Consider the following 16618-nt stretch of genomic DNA (forward strand, 5'->3'; position numbering starts at 1 on the left):
TTTAGTTTTGTGTGGAATCCCCAAAGAGTTATTAAAAAAATCACATGACAGATCATCCAGAAAATTCCGAAAATAGAAAAACCAGGTATCACAAAATACCAGAGATCTAAATCACGCAGTTTAAAGGCTGCAAGAATGAAAAAGGTGAGTTCTATGACTCCAACTGAGAGGACAGAAAGCCTTCTGCAAATTTTGCCACGGTACAGGTAGGGCTTCCATCGTTCAGTAACTGAAAGCCCACTGAAGTAAACGTCGAGAAGGGGATCAGAAATCAGGCAGCTGAAGAAACACGCCAAGGCAAAAGGGTTTGTGGGGATTTGCAGTGATGGAAAAAAGAGTAGGGATGCAATGGCTCCAAAAATTGCCAAATTTGGAATTGCCAAAAAAGACTTCATACGTAAGTCAATAATCAGCATGGCCAAAGCCATGACCAACAGAATAATACTCATAGATTTTTCTACTAGCATAGTTGTGCTGGCAATTGCAAATCCAACTAGCTCTAAAAATTCAACTGTTGTCAGCAGAGTCGGTCGATGATGGACACAGCCACAAATCCTCTCAACCAAAGCACATAATATCCTTAAAACAATGGCGGAGAGGAGCAGATATTTAGTAGCTTCTTCTTTCACATCCGTTTTGAAGGCAGAATTATTAAGAAAACAGAGAAGGCCAAGCAAAAAACCAAACCAAAGATTGGAGAGACTCAAACTTGCTGTTTCCATTGAAAAATAGTAGTACAATATGCTGGCAATTCCAAGAACAAAGAGCCCCAGAATAAATATTACCAAAATCAGTGCATCCGCAGTTTTTTCCCATCTGACATAAAGGCCCATGCAAATGGCAACCAGCAGGTTGATTCTGGCAAGATAGCCAAGGTATCTGACTGATGAGTGCATGTTCACTTCCCTGTTTGCTTCTTCTAGCCTTGTCATTGCTGCATAGAGACAATGACTAACACAGTAACGCAGTGACCTACACATGTAAACTGCAGTTAGGGGATTTCACCCACGTGACTGAAAGTAAATATTCGGGTTTCATTCAACAAACACAATGCAATCACTGCCTTCTGTAATATCATTTCAGTAACAGCGGTCCAGAATCCTCAAAGTTCTGGAAGAGAATTAAAAAAAGTTTTAGTGGCAAATAATTCCTTTTAATCATATGGAACATAAACATGACACACTCTTTCTCACCAAGGAGTTAAACATCTAAATTAACACATTAAAAAGACCAAGCAAGTGTGTTGTTGAAGGTCATTCAAACTGGGGTCACTATGAAAACCAATATAAAATGGGTTCTGCATAAATCTTGCTTCATAATTTGAATGAGTGGAAAACAAACCTGGCCTGTGCAGTTTTCCACAAAACTCACCCATTATATCTAACTATATTAGATATCTGTGGATATGCAAAATACTGCTATGATAGCCACTACCTTCTAGAACAGTACAGTATTGTTTTAAAACACTGCTTTATTTCACCATTATATTTGATAAGTTCTCACTTTATACTAAATCTTTTCAGTATGCTTTGCCTCCAATTCTCTCTTGTTCAAATGACAAATACAGAGGAACAAATTCCCATCTCCTTCCAACCCACAGCACTGACGTGTGATTACTGCTATGCTGAAGAACATCTGTCATGCCATCCTGTTTATCTTGATTCCTGAGGCTTTCTGGAACCCCTCCAAGTCAAGGGGCTCACACTATATTCGTTCATTTGGACAACAGCCCCACAGGAGCCAGCAGGAATGAGCCCTTTGCTCAAACGTTAGATCCCGTCTAACACCTGGCTTAAAATTTTGCTGTGATCAGTAAATTATTTTCTGGTGGGATAGGTAGCACCAGCAAACTCCCTTGCAGGCAAGCAGCTACTGTGACAGAACACTGCCAAGCGGAGTTTTGCTGCCATCACACCAGAGAAGCTCCTCTGGTGCTGCCCCATGAGCTGCGTTTGGTGCTGGGGCAGGGGAATACATCTGTTCCTCGAGAAAAGACAAATGCTGCTGGAGAACAACGTATTTGCAAAATGACAGCTTGGACTGCGAATGCAACCTCCTCTTCCTGGCTCCACTTTCTAGACAATTAGTAAAAATGTGCAGACCTAAACCACGCTATTAATCATTAGCATTTTTCTAAACAAAATACATTGTTAACTTTTTGGTGAAGAGGAAAAAGTTTATTTTCACGATTAATGCATCCCATCACACAGCTATTACCAAATACACAGAAGACATCAATTCAATTTTAAAGGATGTTTCAGTAACTGATTTGTTCTCTCACACACAGCTAGTTGTTAGCAATTTGTTATTCCTTGGGCTGTTTACACTAAGACTGTTCAGTGTCATGGGTGGTGGTGGTGTTCGTTTTGTTTTAAACTAATGGCCTTAAAGTTTTGGGTTGAACATGACTTACATATCGGCAAATCACATTTAGATTCCAAACGGAATGTAGACACCCACTTTTAAGTATTTATCAAGTTCTGCAAACATAATTTTAAGCAAAATTTGGAGTCTCAATACAGATTTAGAGATTAAGTTATCTAAGAGCCCTCCTATATGTAAAGGAACACCGCTCTCATAGTTTTTACTCTAATTTGTCTAAGAAAGTTGAAAAAAGTACCCAAACCCAAAGTTGGTTCAATAGTTTATCTTCAGCTGACTTTAAATCCAGGTGAAGTCCATCTAAAGTACTAAATCCGTTTTCCTACTGCATTATTCTCCCGATTTAGCACTTCTTTTTAACGCAATTCTGTAAGATTTTGAAACAAAAAGTATTTAGCTAACACATCAACACAGCAGCCTTAACCCCATGATGAATGGCTCTGTTAGTTTCCAGGGGTTCACATCGCGCCTGCAGCAGGATCTCTGTGCCGGGCGCGGGGAGCGCTCCCGGCGGGCTCCACCTGCGGGGCCGGGGCAGGTCAGTGCCGGCACCGCGCTCCGCGCCGCGAGTCCCGCCAGGGGCAGCCCCGGCACGCCGCTCTTTGCCGGCGGTCCCCGCGCCCCATGGGGGTGTCCCCCCCGCCGGGCCGCGTTGGGTGCCAGTCCCGCCCTGCCCCCGGCCCGGCCCGCTCCGCTCTCACCTCCACAGCCGGCCCGGGGCCTTCCCGCCCCCCGCGCCGGACGCCGCCATGTCGAGCCCAGCGCGGCGCTCCCGCTACGGGCCGCGTCGAGGCTCAAACGCCGCCGCGGCGTCCGGGCGCGGCCGGACAGAAGTATTTTTAAAAAAACCAAGCAACAAACCACCAAAAGCCCCACCCAAACCTATAACCTCCGTCAAGTAGTGCTTAGACACGGAATCGGGAAAACTGTGTTTGAATCAGGACTGCAAGGCCGAGTGAGCCCTCTCCATCCTCTAGCACGCAGGTGACTCGACCATCTGTGTTTCCTTACACTCAGTGTGGGAAATGCACGTTTTGAATTGGCCCTTGCAGACAGGCGGGCAAATAGGGGGAAGTTTCTGGATCGTAACAGCTCCACGGCTTAGAGAGGCAAACCAAGGGGAGTCTGAAAGAAGCTCAGACAGCTGCTGTGCAGAGGCTCTGAGCACTGCAGGTGGGCTGGGCTGCTGGGGAGATACATCCTTTGTTGCTGTAATTGCTTCATCCCTTACTGTGCCCACTTCTGGGCCCCTCAGAGCAGGCGACGTGGAGCTCCTGGAGTAGGTCCAGCAGAGGACAAGGATGACTAAGGGATGGAGCACCTCCCTTACAGAGGCAGCTTACTGTGGGAGTTGGGCCTGCTCAGCCTCAAGAAGAGATGACTGAGAAGTGAACTCGTCAATGTGTATAAATATCTAAAGGGGAGGGTGCCAAGAGGATGGACTCAGGCTCTCTGTGGTGGTACCAACCACTGATGCACAGGAAGTTCCACCTGAATATGAGGAAGAACTTTTTCACTGTGCATGTTAATGCACACTGGAACAGACTGCCCAGAGAGGTTGTGGAGTCTCCCTCACTGGAGATACTCAAGAACTGTCTGGACACAATCTTGTGCAACGTACTCGAGGATGGATGACCCTACTTGGCAGAGAGGTTGGACTAGATAAGCTACTGTGGTCCTTTCCAACCTTAACCATTCTGTGACTCATCACAACTAGCCCCTTCTGCCTCGAGTCAAAGGAGTACTAGGACTGACTGACAGCCTTAAACATCTAAACTTGACTGTCTGTCTTTCCTGCCTGAATCATTCAGACAACTGATTCACAAGAATGTCAGTTGTCTCCAGAATCATTACTACTCTTCAAATTTTAAATAAAACAGGTTAACAGGCCTAAAAGTTACATGGATTAAAAAACAACAACCATAAAAACTGCAACCCCCCCCAACCAACCAACCCAACAAAACAAAAAATCCACAAGCTGTTTCCCTTTAACAAACAGAACAGTGGAACTCTCATTTGCTTAGGGAAGGTCACATGCTTCAGATGCTTTACCATCATTCATGGACAACATTTAATTGGTGCTGTATCTAACTGGGATTTAGGAATACTCTTCAGGCAACTATTAATACTTCTTGGTGAATATTTTACTTAGAAAGTAAAAAAAGACAGCAAAGTTTCTGTGCAAGTTTGTGAAATGAAACCTTTCTAAAAAATCTTCTTGCTATTGTACAGGTCCAGAACAATTGAGAAAAACTGAGGAATCAAAGAAAAACAAGTAGAAAACCTGCTGCTGATTCATGGAGATATAAAAGCCTTAGAATGATCACTTTTAAAGCAAGTCAGCAAGACTCCCTGAAGCAGAAGAGGACAAAGGCCCTGCAGGAAGCAGTACTGAGCAAGCAGAAGAACAGAATATACCAGGTAGGCTCTGCAGTGCTGGGGACACACTTCAGTTCTGCTGAAATTGAATCTTCCTAGAATCTGGATCTGGGAAGGAGCCTCGAATTTTCAGTTCTTTGGCTTTCTTTTTCCATTGACATCCTTTTCTCAACACCTCCAGTACTCAGAATCAAGATATAGAAAAGTACAGCAGTGACCTCAAATGGGCAACCTTCAACAAGTGCTACAAAAATATTTCAGGGGGATAGAGAAGAAATTAAGAACATGTAATGAAAGATGAGAGTAACTGAATTAGAAAGTGGTCAGTCACATCCTAAGTGGGAAGGCAAAGGAATATGATACAGGATCAACTGGAGGAACTCCAAAAGCCCTTCTAAAAAGCAAAAATTTCAACATGAGATGTAGAAGCCGAATCAAAAGTACCATATTTAACATCTTTACTGGTTATAAAATAAACCCAAGACAACTATTCTCTTGACGATAAGGAAAATAATTCTGCATTGATTTCACTGGATTTCAGCATAAACAGATTGCCCAGAAAGAAAACATAATATCTCCCCCCCAAAGAATTTTTTAAAATGTTTTCAGGTTTTCAGATAGTTTTTAATAAATGTGCTTTGTTCTGAAAAAGTAGTGACATACAAGACAACAGAAATGCAAATACACATTTTCTTCATTTTCCTCTCGAGCACCTTAAGAATGAGAGATCTCTTGCCCACGCATAATTTTCAAATATTTCATAACCTAGAAATATTCTTCTTGAACCAAAGCCAAATATACAACAACTCCTGATACCTCCACTTGATTGTTCAGGGAGATATAAGTATTTATGCAAATCCCACTTTCTTCCTCCACCACAATCTACTGTCCCTTGTGAAAATAAATAATACAAACCAAAACAAAAAAGGAAAAAATCCCAAACAAACAAAACCACCAATGAAACCACTTCAGGTATTTAAAATGATCGTCAAGAAAACCAAGCTGTTATGAATTTCGGGTCCCTAACCCACAATGTTGTCACAAAACTGTCAAAAAGGTTTAAAGTTTGAATGTTAGTATTTTAAACCATTTGTGGGGGGATCAATCTTAATCTGAATTGCCTTTTTTTTTGGTATTAATCACAGACCAATTTACATTAGTCAATGCCAACATTTATGTTTGGTGAATCAGGACTCTTGCATGTTTAAACACAATTCTTTTTTTCATCAGAATATAATTGTTTGGTTTGTATTACCATATCATTTGGATTGAATAACAAATTTGAATCAGGTATTCGGGAATGCTTTAAATTCAAGAAGAGACACAAAAAGCTTATGTTAAAAAATACAGCACCGTAGTCCAGACCACATTTGAGTGTAAGCTAGACCAATGCTGGATTACTCTATGCAGGAAATAGTATAAAAGAAAAACAGGTAGGTCAAAGTGTGACAGTTACAGTGCAAAATTCAGTGGAAGGAGTAAGTTTCATTTTTGTAGCAACCACTGTAAAATCCACATTACAACTTTAGTTTATCTGGTAACTTCTGTACTACAACTACAAAACGTCAGGTTAATATGGTGTAAGGTGTATTTCCTCACAATTACCTGTGAAACTATATTAGTACTTTTTATCAATTTGCTGAAGTTGGACTTAAAACCATGACATGGCACCCAGTTCAATTCATTTATTAGGCACTTACATATAAATTTAAGAGCGTAACATTCAAACCTGAAAATTCTGGCTGTTATTTTTAAATGGAGGGAAATCTAAGCTAAACTCATAATGAATCCTCTTTTACTTTAACCACTGAACTGTTTTTTCCTGCAAAAGCCCAGAAATTCATTACACAAGTTAAAACTTTAATAGATGTAAAAATAGATGTTCGATCTTCTTCCAGTGCAGTCCAGTTTTCAGTCAGCTATGGAGTTTTATTTTTATTTAACTGAACAAAAGACTTCTGGGTCCTAATAAGTAAACAAATAGTGTATGTTACACATCACATGTGAGGTCTAAATACATGGCTTTATGCAAATATGTATATCCTTGAAAAACTTGTATGATTATGTTCGTTTTTAAAAAAATCAGTCTGTAGTTACCAGATAACTTCGGAGGTCTACAAATAAGGACAATTCAAGAAAAAGTTGTTTGTTTTCAAAATGCATAAATAATTTACTTTAAAACATGACAAAACTCACCCCATCCCCCCAAAAAACACAGTTGGAAGTGAATACAGAACACCGTAATTAGGGAAATACTGATATTTGTTAGTGCTTGTACACTCATAAAATCGCAAAACCAGATTCCAGCTCTGAAGTGAAACATAATCGTCTAGACGTACCATATTCCTCTGGGGGGAAAAGCCTCTTCAGAAATCTCATGTCTAACTGCTATTTACGCAATGAAATTACACAGTATGTATAACTACGGATGAATATATTCCAGTGTTTTGGTGTTATCTCAAGAGGGCTGCAATAAACATAAAATCAAATGTGCAAGCATTATAGTTTCTCCAGTCCGGGCTTAACCAGAGTGAAACAAATTTTGGAAAAAAAAGTTTTGTTCCATGATTAGAGAAGGGACATTTGTAACCAAGTGTCTTAACCTATCTGCACATTTAATTAAAGTGCAAATTATTTCTTCCTACATATACTTCTCAAAGCCCACCAACTCCAGTGCCTTAAGCTCAACCACATTGAGTTAAAATACTGAAACAACATTTAACAAATTAAATAGAATTCACACTTCACAGCACTAAAGAAAAGAATGGTACCTTTCTGAAAAAAATTTAGTGATACAAATCTAAAGAAAGTAACAGCAATTTATGCTATGACGTGAGTCATTTGCATAAAACTTGTATTTTTTTCACTTTCATACAAGAATAAATTTTAAAATTCAAAAGTAGAAAAAAATAGCAAACTCTGTAAACCATTGCATTTCCTTTATGCAAATCATTTTTGTGTGTTGAGCCCATGTTAGTATAGCAAAATTAGTTAAGCAAGAGGTTTGAAAGGGCATTTCAACAACTACATTAACTTAGAAGCAATATAGGATCTTCTAGCTCATAGAAAGGAATTGAACTAGACTGGCTTTCTCCAGAGTCTGAGTCATAGGGAGCATCAGGCAGCTCCATAAAACCGTAAGCTAGCTGTTCGTCTTCTGTATCTGACCGAACATAGCAGGAAGTGTTGGAATACTCCTCATCCTCTATACTGTTGAAATCCTGCGGGATATACAACATTCCTGGGTAGTTCCTGCTAACTAAGTCACTGGTTGTTTGCAGGGAAGTTTTTCTAAACGCCATCAGGTGCATGTGAGAAAACTTAGAATATTTGAAGCGTTTAAAACCCAAGGACTCTATGGCAATTTTCCAGCTTTTCATCATCATAGCCCGGCGATTCTGGTGAGATGAATCAGGAGTTATTACAAGCAATAAGCCATTTAATACGAGAAGTTCATGTGCCTTCTTGCAGCATATCCATCGTTGATAGGGTGATGGAAAGTAAGAAAGGAGGAGTGAGAAAACGACGACATGGAACAGTTCTCCAGGTAGAGAATCAATGGGATTTTTCAGTTGCTTAAGAAAGGCATCTATAGCATCTTGTGCCAGTTGGAGAGGTTGCTGAATTTGAAGATTTAGGAAGTCACATTTGTATACGCTCTGGTGGAATAACAAAAACAGAAAACCAAGCACCAAGGTTAGTTTAAAGAGCAAATACAACCAAGACCCACAGAAAAAATCAATGACCTCTCAGTTCCCTTGAGGAAATGTCAAGCCTGCTGAACATTCCTCTTGCTGTTAAATCAAGCAATCTAAAAGAAAAATGTAACACACATGCAAAATTTTAGATGTGCAGTATTTTACTAGAGATTTGATAGCTGAGAACTGTTAATATAAAAAAAAATTTAGCCCAAATAGAAAAAGTATCAATTCAACTATCTCACAAATGATTGAAGAACTCAGATAAGCCTATATTGCTTTTTTTTTTTCCCAGGTAGTGAAAGCCTTTTATAGGTTTTTATAAAGCTGAAATGAGTAATTAGAAACTAAATTTGAGACCTCAGTATTTTTACCAGTTCTTTAAAAAGAATCCAAGCAACTTAGTTGTTTGGTCACTTGGAAAAAAAGTGTCACTCTTTACTAGAACAGAAACGAAGAATGGTGAGGCAATATTCATGATAAAGTTACAGAACACTGACTGCTTCCCAGCAGTGACGTAGGTACATGTTTTAACTTTGCTGTAAATACAAAGTGAAGTGGTAAATATTTGGGCAATTATCGAAATAAGGTAAGGACTACAAATCATTGTACACTCAAGCTGTCAAACATAGGAAATGACAACACAATACAACATACAGAAGAGTAAATTCTTAGCATCCTTAATTACAAAGCATTCAAAAATACAAGCATGCTATTTAGTGAATTTAAGTTTTGACTTAATTTAAGTCATCAAAACCTAGGATTAACTTTTCATAAAAAATGTATTAAAATATATGAAGATATAAAGTTTTGATCTGATAGCAACAAAAATTGTTATTAATGCCTAGAGAATGTGTAGTTAATTACACTCAACAGGTAAATGAATGTGAAAGCAGACACAAAACTGTGTGGAGCACATCTGAAAGGTTACACCTGCTGCATTTTAATACCATGAAAATATTTGTAGTGTGTTTTATGAAACAATATTAAAACAAGATCCCTAGAACACTATTGCAAAGGTGTTCATTAAGAAACTGATATGCACAATTGTTTCCAAGTACAAGATAATGTAATTTCTTTATAAAAAGAAAAAATGTTATTTGGTTATATAAAAATCACAATCTCTTCTGAGAGTAGGCAAAAAATTAGAAAAAGTAATCAATGTTCAAAAAAATTGGAGATTTATATTTCATGAGCTTTAATCTTGGCCTTCAATAAGCAAAAAAACCAAGAAAAAGATTTGCATTATGTGACTACAACCAAGAAATTTTAATTGCAGTCATTATACCTGCAGAGCTGTATTACATTTCCTTGTAATACTTAGAATAGGAAATTAACAGTAGCAATTTCATGATATCCTCTATTAAGTTTTAAAAGAAGCATTTTGAAAACTAATTGTTCAGAGGGACATGCTAACTTTACTTAGAACTTCAAAACTTAAAAGACTTAAAACGTTAGTGGTTACACAAATAGAGTTGAAAAATAATTTAGACCGCAAGTACTTCTGAGTAGTGGAGAAATACAAAGCGGTTATGCAGAAATAATGTTAAAGACAATTTCAGGACTGAAGTATTTTCAAGTGGACTCAGAATTCTGTAAGCAGTTTTAGGACAAAAATGCCGCTAAACTGGAGTTTGCTACTAAACTCTAGATAAGGAAGTCTTGAATAGATGTTGAAGTTCCTCACAGATACTGAAACAGCACTCATATCTCACTGACATTTAGGAACACAGTCCTACTTATGTGAATAATTTTCACAGATATTTCAAAAAATATTCTGAGTTGGAAGGGACCTTCAAGGATCACTGATATATATATATTCTAATTTTTAATTCCAGTACCCTTCCAAACTCTTTTTTTTTTTTTTTTTTTTGTCTCAGACTATACTTACTCCAATACAACATCTGCTGCATATTCAGTATGTTTTGCAGCAGTATGAAAGTTTTTGGTTGGTTTTTTTTTTTTTTTTTTTTTTTTTTTTTTTTTTTTTTTTTTTTTTTTTTTTTTGGTAGATAAATTAAACTCCTCTAAGAAAACAACAACTGATTCCGGACTATCTGTATTTTAGGCAAAATGTTTGAAGGAGTAGCCAAAAAAGACTCTGGACTGTGTCAGATTACCCTAGCCTCAGTTTCCCTCCTCTTAGTTTCTCAGTGTACCTGGAAATGGGTACACACTGGCTAGCTAAAGGAAATACTAATCTTTTCTAGGTGCAGTTCCCCACTCTCTCTCAAAACTCAAAATCTTTTAATGGAAATATATTTTCATATTCATGTATCTACAGTTTACATCCTTTGTACGCAAAAGAATTCTAACATTTTGAAGACATTAATCCATTTGCTATATAACTAACATTCCACTTCCTCTCCTAGTACTTCCACAATTATATCCTTCTTATTCCTCAAATTAACTGAATTATTTTACTCAACTACTTAGCCTATATCCAAAACATTTCTAGATGCAGAAAGTGGATTAATTTACTTTTATTAAAGAAGGAATTATTTAACCCTCTACACAATATTATTCAAGACACTGACTCTGTAAGAAGACTCTGTACTTATCCATGTTTCAAAGAGTACTTTGGCACCTTGCCTAAGAGATCTGCTAAATCAGAAAATGTTACTAGTTTTTCTATTCTCAGCTTCTACCACAAGGTATCAGATCAATTTCTCAGGTCAAAGATGATAGTAACTACCAAAACAAACCTCTAGCTATTATTCCAAAAATCTTAAATCAGCCCATGCAACTGCTAGTCTAAAAATAAATTTATTCAGGGGGTTATGGTGCTGATGCAGCTCATAGTAGAGTCATCTTCAAAACATCAGGGCTTATTAATTCTGTTTTGGAGGTAGGCCTAAACTTATTCTAGCACATGCATTTGACTTTGCAAACTGTACTCCATGGTACTCCAAGAACACTTGCTACTAGGTTTCAAGGTGCCCTGAACAGGACAAAGTACCCAAAAGAATGGAATAAGTCAGTCAGCCTGAGACAGGCCTCACAGTAAATATGTGTGTAGCTACATGTACAGTTGCACTCTGAGAAGCTCCTGTCATGAAGCTATGGTACTATGTCAGATGACAAGAAATCAATTATCATTCCCTTGTACTGGGAAAGAGTCTAAAGAACCGGTTAGTACACAGAAATTGTGTATGTTCCTCCATTAACTCCACAGAAGTTACCTTTCTGAGCCTTTTCCAACAATGGCTTTGGTCATTGTATATTTAAATTGATTTTCATGAAAAAAAATGCAGCTTTCTTATGAAAACAGAACAATAGACTAGATAGAAAAATACTAACTATGCATACCCAAAAATTAATGGTTAGGTTCAACCGATATAACTTTAGGTGCCTAGGCTCCCAATAAAGTCACTGGAGAACTAGTCAATACAAAATTCAATTCATCTCACCATCAAACAGCAGACATTTAGCTTTCACTATTTTTAACAGAACTCCACTGACTGTAATAAGAACTCAGAACCTGAGATGCAGACACTGAGGATCTATGTATCTTAGCTGGAAATTCTTGCCACATATTACCATTTTGGATGCCAGTGGTGGCCATTTCAGTGGCCTGTGTCTCTTTTACATGCTGTGCCATGCCCAACAGCCCTATGCAGATGTCCTACAGACTCTGAAGTGGTGGAAGGCAACAATGTTTGGGCAACTGATGCCTATTTTTCTAATTTGGCAAGATGGAGTCCACTTGAAGGTTGTGTTTTACATGAAACTAATACTGAATTGCTTTTAAAAGCAATTAATCAGACTCAGATTTTTAAAGAATATCTTTTAGTATTTCTAAGCATATACACAAATACAAATTAAGTGTTAGGGGACTAAACGTGGTAGTCACAACAAAATACCACACATTACACATGTAAACCACACTGCAGCAAATACGAGAACACGGCTTTCAAGGTAACTGTTATTTTACTTGTACACTTCTTCTCACCTCTCCACTTCTAAAGAGGATTACCTTAGGCCACAGATTATAACAGAGCCTGATTTTAAACTGTAAGTGGTCAAAGGCTTTCCTGTTTTCTGTCAGAAATGTATTTCTGTGTCTTTTTCATTTTTATTCCACTTCATCATTTTGCTTGGTTGATAAATGTGATTAGCGCTGACAAAAGTTGGATCAAGAGCAGAAGACAGAAAGAACATATGATTACAGCAGAATTAATGCATTTGAAAACCTTACTACCTAGAGAAAATGAAGCAACATATCCCATATGTGCTGATAAATTTGTCCTCTAGATTGTGGAAGTTCAATAATATTACTAGCAATCAACAGAAATATAGAAATATAGCCCCTTACAGTGCACTTCTGATTACTAAAGCTCCCCAGAAAAACTCACCAAATACAGTCATTGATCATTTCCTTTTGTCAGTGAATGCAACTTCTGAGAGGTTCTTGCCTAGGCATAAGTCTACTTAAGTTTTATTTATGCCTTTTAAGATGCAAGGACTGAAATACCGTTAAAAAAAGATGGCTACTAAAATTTTCCAATTATAAGATTAATCATGCCATTATAAAGGCATAGCTCTTGAAAATATAATATTTTTAAAAGAAAACACAACTAGGGTTTAGAGTCTGTTCATGGGAAAGGATGTAGTAGGAGTGCCACAGTTCTTATTATGGCACAGATATTTAGAAAACATACTTAAGTAGTAAAAATACTTTTTTCATAGTAATTTTGAGACATTCTAAAAATAGAGAATCAAATTTATAATAAACTCAGCAAACATTACATACCTCAACAGCTGGAACAATGTCTATGCCAACTGTAAGAAATTCTTCAAACTTCAGAAATGGATTAAAGCAGCTACCAACATCAAGTAACCTGATCTTTCCCAAGGAGTGAAGGAACCTAAGAAGCAGCAAGAATTCAGTTTTATCCAATGTTATTTTTAAAACTATATTCTGAATTACGATTTCAGATAGCTAATGCAAAAACAGTCTCACAGAACACCACAGTAGTGACTAATAGAAGTGAATGTCTCACTTCAGTTGCTGAGATACCTAAAGAACCAAGCTCCTTCAGTGCTCAATCAGAAGAGTCTTGTTCAGAGCAGCTGGAATATTATCAACTTGTGTACTTGGAGTAAGTAAGTAAATAAAAAGGTAAATTGTGTGTCCACTAGATAGGCTTTCTCTTACTGCTTTGTGTTTCCCACTTACCTTTTTCGTGGTATTTATTGGTGTTGAAGTCACACTAGACACCACAGTTAAAACTGCAGGAGTTGAAAAGGGAAACTGGCAACACTATGAACTACATAGTTGATAGTTCCATTTTAAAGGGCAACTGAAGTCAAGTGACATAATTGGTTTAATGAAGACAAGAAAACACATTCCAAGGTAAAAAACCCAACAACTATAAATGAAAGCATTTAGTTATTCCTTGCAAATTTAAAACAATCTTTTATTTGCTTTATGTTAGGTAACATTTTCTTTAATGGATGACTGCTGAAGGTTCACTCCAATTCTGTTCCCAACGGATGCTGTCAAAGAGCTAGATCAGTCCATGCAGAGTCACAAACATAAAAACCAGCTGTTCAAGTTGTAGGGAAGTTATTCTAGACATTTAAATGAAATGAAGTATCTCCTCAAAAATTCTAGGCGCAAAAAAGTCTATTCCATGCTATGCAATTAATTTTCGTTTTGAGAATCCAAAAGCTTTTTAATGAGAAACAGTCAAAAGCAGCCATCTAGTTTGGGAAAGAGGGTCCTAAATCAGAGTACTTCTGAACTACTCAAAAATAAAGAGTTATCCTGTAAGAATTCTGGAGAATATCTGCCACTGTGTGATGATCCCATTCAAGGTGAAATTATAAATAAGAAGGCCGATGTCTGCAATGCTAAATACTTAACTATGCTACAAAACAACAGAGGTAAAAAAAAAAAAAGGTGGTGGTGGGGAAATAACTTGAGAAATTATGACTTCATTACTTACTGCTTAGACTGATAGAAAGAGGATGACATACTGCTAAAGACACTTTAATAGACAATGCTGTTCCAGAGAAGCACACATACCCTTTCAAAACTTCATGGGAAATGAAAAACAACAAACCAAAACCACACACTGAATAACTGGCCCGTCATCTTCTCAAACAGATGCAAAAACTTACTGAGTTAAAAAAACAGAGAGGAGTGGGTGATCGGAAAGAAAACAGCAGACTGAGGAAACAAAGAGAGGACATTCTACTGTCTGGTAGAAGCCCCTATCACAGCACAGCAGAAGATATGATACAAGCTGGCAAATGAGATTTGCCTTTTCTTTGGAAGCTCTGATGTCACCCATGACCCAATGCAAAACCAATCCGAAATGCCGTTATGAAGATAAAAGACATCACCGGTCTTTTCTTGAAGCTAAATACATAGTTTAAGAAGAAAAAAAAAAGATGTGTGGCAACTTTTGAGGATCGTGACTACTGACTTACCTCTGAAAGCATTCTTACCTTCTAAAGGACAGCCTCCTTTACCAATGCCCAGAGTAACATTCGTGGTCTTCAAGTTTGCAACAACAGGCACTTTTTTTTTTCATGACTAAGGCAGTTACTACCATATATAATGTAGCATCAGGTAACATCAATGCACCTGTACAGAAGTACTGGCAATCAGCTGTCTTGTCATCGTTTAAAGGTTTTGCATTGTCCTGGTACTTATCTAACCTGATATGCTGCCCTCTTAAAAGAATTACAATTAGAATTAGAATGTTGCACTCAGTTATCATGAATATTAAGGACTCAGCTGTTACATATCCTACAATCAAAGACATATTTTTTATTTTCCTTGCATTCTGAATTTAGAGATCCCTGATGCTTATTCTTTCTTTGCTATTGCAAAAAACCAGTAAATGCTGGAGTTAAACAATTCTGTTCCAGTCCACATGTACAAACTCTACACCCACCTGTTCTATAAAGCACAACTTGATGACTGCATCCACACAATTTAAAAAAAAAAGAAAAAGAGAAGAATTTATACAGCACTACTACCACCCAACAATTTGAGCTTTTTCTATTGGATCATTTACAGGGCTGCATTAAAAAAATTTCCATGATGGATTGTAACATATTAGAACATCCAAACTCCATTAATAGTGGCAAACAAAGTCATAGCTTTCACAGGGACTTCATGGAGAAGAAAATGGTAATAAACCTTCCAGTAAGCAAATGTTATTATTTTGATTCAAGTGTCTGTAGTCAAAACCAATTGGCATCTCCAAAATATCACTTGTCATGTTTCTGGGAAAGACTCAGCTCTAGAGAGATAGATAACTGCAAAAAACTTTCAGAAACAGATCTGCAGGGCCAATGGAGTCCAATCAAGCCATGGCGGTACTCATAGCAACAACAGAACACTATGGAATACTGCAGAAAAAAAGCGCCTTTCATCATCAATAAAGAGATCTAGGCTCTCTGGGCTCCTTCCAGACTCCCAGTCACCTCCCAGAGAGAGGATGTTGGAGAAGCAAGAGAAAACATTTTGTTGCATGTGGTAGAATAATAAATAATGCCAAGTTTAAGTATTTTGCTTCTGTATGGAAGAGAAGATATCCAGGACTTACTTCTCTTGAAATACCACCACAACCAAGGCAAATGATGCAACAATTATCTTTAAATTAAAACTACAAACATTACCAAGCTACTCTGTAAGCTAGTACTGTGTGTGATTTCAGAATGAAGATGACAGCAATGTTTCCAAGCTTTGATGACAATAACATTGTAATCTATGCAAGAGAAATTTGCATAGTGTTGAGGCAGATCCTAGTGGTCATAAATCACAAATGTGGACTGAGGTCAAGTGTAGTGTCTTTTCCCACATAAGGGTAGTACAAGATTTCTCAGATCAGCATATCTCCTTGTCTAGCATATGGAGACATTAATGGCAGATTCTCACCTATTCAAACATGAAAATGTATGTCTTTATATGCTTCTGCTCTGTATGAGAGTCCAGTATGGTAACAACAAATCAACAGACACCTGGGACCACAGCAAATATAACAAGAGAGAATATGACTCTACTATGCAGAGAAAACTTCCCATAAAAAGGAGAGACAGACTCCAGAGATCTAAACATTCTCCTTGAGTGCCCCTGGTGGTGCAGTGGTTAAACCACGGCGCTGTCAACGCCGAGGCCCGGGTTTGATTCCCAGTCGGGG

General features: G+C 37.8%; 2 protein-coding genes across 5 annotated transcripts in view; both read right to left on the reverse strand.

Annotated features, from left to right (window-relative positions):
• The window catches only part of TMEM168 (transmembrane protein 168), a 26865-nt gene extending 23118 nt beyond the window's left edge, over positions 1-3747 (reverse strand). Inside the window, exons 1-2 of one of the 3 annotated variants that reach the window (XM_027880927.1) lie at positions 3325-3747; positions 181-1111 (exon numbers count right to left, since the gene is read on the reverse strand). In XM_027880927.1, coding sequence (XP_027736728.1) covers positions 181-980 — 800 coding nt within the window. In that variant the 5' untranslated portion in view covers positions 981-1111; positions 3325-3747. Of the gene's footprint in view, positions 1-163; positions 1112-3083; positions 3177-3324 lie in introns of those variants that run through there. The other 2 variants (XM_027880926.1, XM_027880929.1) reach the window with 2 other exon arrangements.
• Positions 3748-5363: 1616 nt separating this feature from the next.
• BMT2 (base methyltransferase of 25S rRNA 2 homolog) overlaps positions 5364-16618 on the reverse strand; it is a 34706-nt gene continuing 23451 nt past the window's right edge. For both annotated transcript variants that reach the window (XM_027880930.1, XM_027880931.1), the window contains exons 4-5: positions 13213-13327; positions 5364-8420 (exon numbers count right to left, since the gene is read on the reverse strand). In XM_027880930.1, coding sequence (XP_027736731.1) covers positions 7791-8420; positions 13213-13327 — 745 coding nt within the window. In that variant the 3' untranslated portion in view covers positions 5364-7790. The remainder of the gene's footprint in view (positions 8421-13212; positions 13328-16618) is intronic.

The sequence above is a fragment of the Empidonax traillii genome, unplaced genomic scaffold (genome assembly GCF_003031625.1).
Source record: "Empidonax traillii isolate 1590-97213 ecotype Southwest subspecies unplaced genomic scaffold, ASM303162v1 scaffold80:size1517328, whole genome shotgun sequence".
Lineage (NCBI taxonomy): Eukaryota > Metazoa > Chordata > Aves > Passeriformes > Tyrannidae > Empidonax > Empidonax traillii.